Source organism: Fonticula alba (genome assembly GCF_000388065.1).
Source record: "Fonticula alba strain ATCC 38817 unplaced genomic scaffold supercont2.8, whole genome shotgun sequence".
Classification (NCBI taxonomy): Eukaryota; order Rotosphaerida; family Fonticulaceae; genus Fonticula; species Fonticula alba.
In genome coordinates, this window is record NW_009242978.1 from 245255 (window position 1) to 247257 (window position 2003).

Consider the following 2003-nt stretch of genomic DNA (forward strand, 5'->3'; position numbering starts at 1 on the left):
CCCCCCCCCGCCTGCCCGCCCGCCTCTCCCGCCATTTGCCATCTCACAGCCCAACCATGTGTCCCTCCGGGCTCCTCCGCCACCGCTCCATGGCGCGCGCCGGTACCGGGCAGATCGTGGCCGACCTGCTGGGGAATATCATGGACCGGGATTTGGCCATTCCAACCGGGCTGCTGGTGGCCATCGGCCAGACCCTGGTGCTGACCTTCGAGGCACACCCCTCGACCGGCGTGCTGACCGGCATCGATCGGGTGTGGGCCGCCCTGCCATTGCGAGCGGCCGGGCCCGGGCGGTGGCTGTCCGCTCGCGGCGGCCGGAGTCTCCTGGCCGATTCGGGTCCGGGGCAGACCCCGGCCGAGGTGGCCGACCTCCAGGCGCACTTCCACTTCCTGCATGCGACGCTGGTGGTGGCCTTTGCCCGGGCATGCGGCCTGACCGATGAGCGCCTGTGGGCCTGGCACCAGCTGGCCCTCCAGGTGCCGGAGTATCCGCCCGAGCGCGGGGCCTCCGAGGCCGTGGCCCGGCCGCGCATCGATGGGGACTTCGACTTTCCCGCGGCCCCGGCGTTGGATTTGCCCGGGCTGGGCCTCCGGCCGGACTTGGCCGCCGCCTTCTTCCGCTTCCTCGGGAATGTGGCCCAGCAAAGCCCAAGCTTCTGCCTGGGGCTGGGGATTTCCCCCGGCCCGGGCGAGGGCCCCGGCGAGGCCACCCCCCCCTGGCGGCGGCCCATCCAAAATCTGGGCACCCCCAATGGGGGGGCCCTCTTCCAGCCGTGGCCCTCGGCCATTGGCACCGCCAGGCCCGATGCCGGGGCCCACACGGCGGTGGCCCCGCTGGCGCGGAGCTTCGCCGATCCGGCCGTCCCGGCGGCCAACTTGGTCTTGGGCCTGGCAATGCATGCGCTTGGGCAGCTGAATGACCGGCCCTCTTTGGAGGTGCTGCTGCAGCTGCTGGCCCGGCTGGCCAGCGGCTGCTTGGCGGCCGGCGCCTCGGAAGCCATGGCCACCCATGCCCTTGCGTACTTCGTGCCGATTTTGGTGCGCGAGGCCCTGCTCCGGGTGGCCGGGCCCGGGCACCTGGCCGCCCCCGCGTCGCTGACGGCCCCGGTGGCGGCGGTTCTCCGACAGTGCCGCCAGTTGGCCGTCGTGCGCTTCCGCCGGACCCTACTCTTCCTGGCCGAGCAGCCGGGCTTCCCCACCCCCACGGTCACGCGCGCGGTGAAGCTGCGCTTTGCCGACGACATGATGCGGTGCGTGTGCCGCCCGGGCATTTGCCTCGCTCTTTCTCTTCCGGGGCCCCTCCAGTTTGCCGGGGGCGGGGGGTGGGTTTTTTTTCCCGTTACACCCATCCGCACATCGCGCCACCTTCATCGCCGCCATGCCCCTTTGCTGACATCGACCTCCTCCCCTCCGCACCTCCCCTCCCGGGCGCGCTCCTCAGCGGCAGCCCACGGCAGACGGCCGATGCGGTCCGCGAGTTCTCGTCCATCTGCCGCGGCGTGTCGGCCGGCGTCGCACGCACCACCGCCTCCAACCCCTTCATCCGTAAGCTTCTCGGATAGGTGTTTTTCTTTCTCCCTTCGCCCCGCCCCGCCCCGGCCCGCCCCGGGCCACCGGCCATGTTCGCTGGGCGGCGTGCCCTCCCGCGCCCCCAAAATACACCTAGATCGCACCCCGGGGTCCCCCTCAGTGAGACCACCAACGGATGGCCACATCGCGCCTGATCTCCAGCACGCACATTCTGGAGCGCGACTGCTCCGTCGGCACCAGCCCTTGCCTCGGGCCACGCTGACCCGGGAGTCTGGCCAGCCCGCCGGGGCCGGGGGGAGGGGAGCGGTGCGGAAAGGCGGGGGGGGGGGGATTGTCCACCCCCGAGATTGCATTTCCCCTTCGATCCCGAGCAGGGCCGGAGCCGGCCCAGGTACTTTCATCGGCGCCCTCTTCCTGAGCCAGCCCCAGCCCCCTGGCCAGCCCCTCTTCCCTGATCATTCACACGCCACTTTA

At 71.5% G+C, this 2003-nt stretch overlaps 1 protein-coding gene across 1 annotated transcript in view; it reads left to right on the forward strand.

The window, feature by feature from the left end:
* Positions 1-1694, forward strand: part of H696_04731 (hypothetical protein) — a 5118-nt gene extending 3424 nt beyond the window's left edge. The window contains exons 7-8 of the mRNA XM_009498594.1: positions 114-1249; positions 1441-1694. Of these exons, the coding sequence (XP_009496869.1) occupies positions 114-1249; positions 1441-1561 (1257 nt within the window). The 3' untranslated portion in view covers positions 1562-1694. The remainder of the gene's footprint in view (positions 1-113; positions 1250-1440) is intronic.
* Positions 1695-2003: the final 309 nt, after the last annotated feature.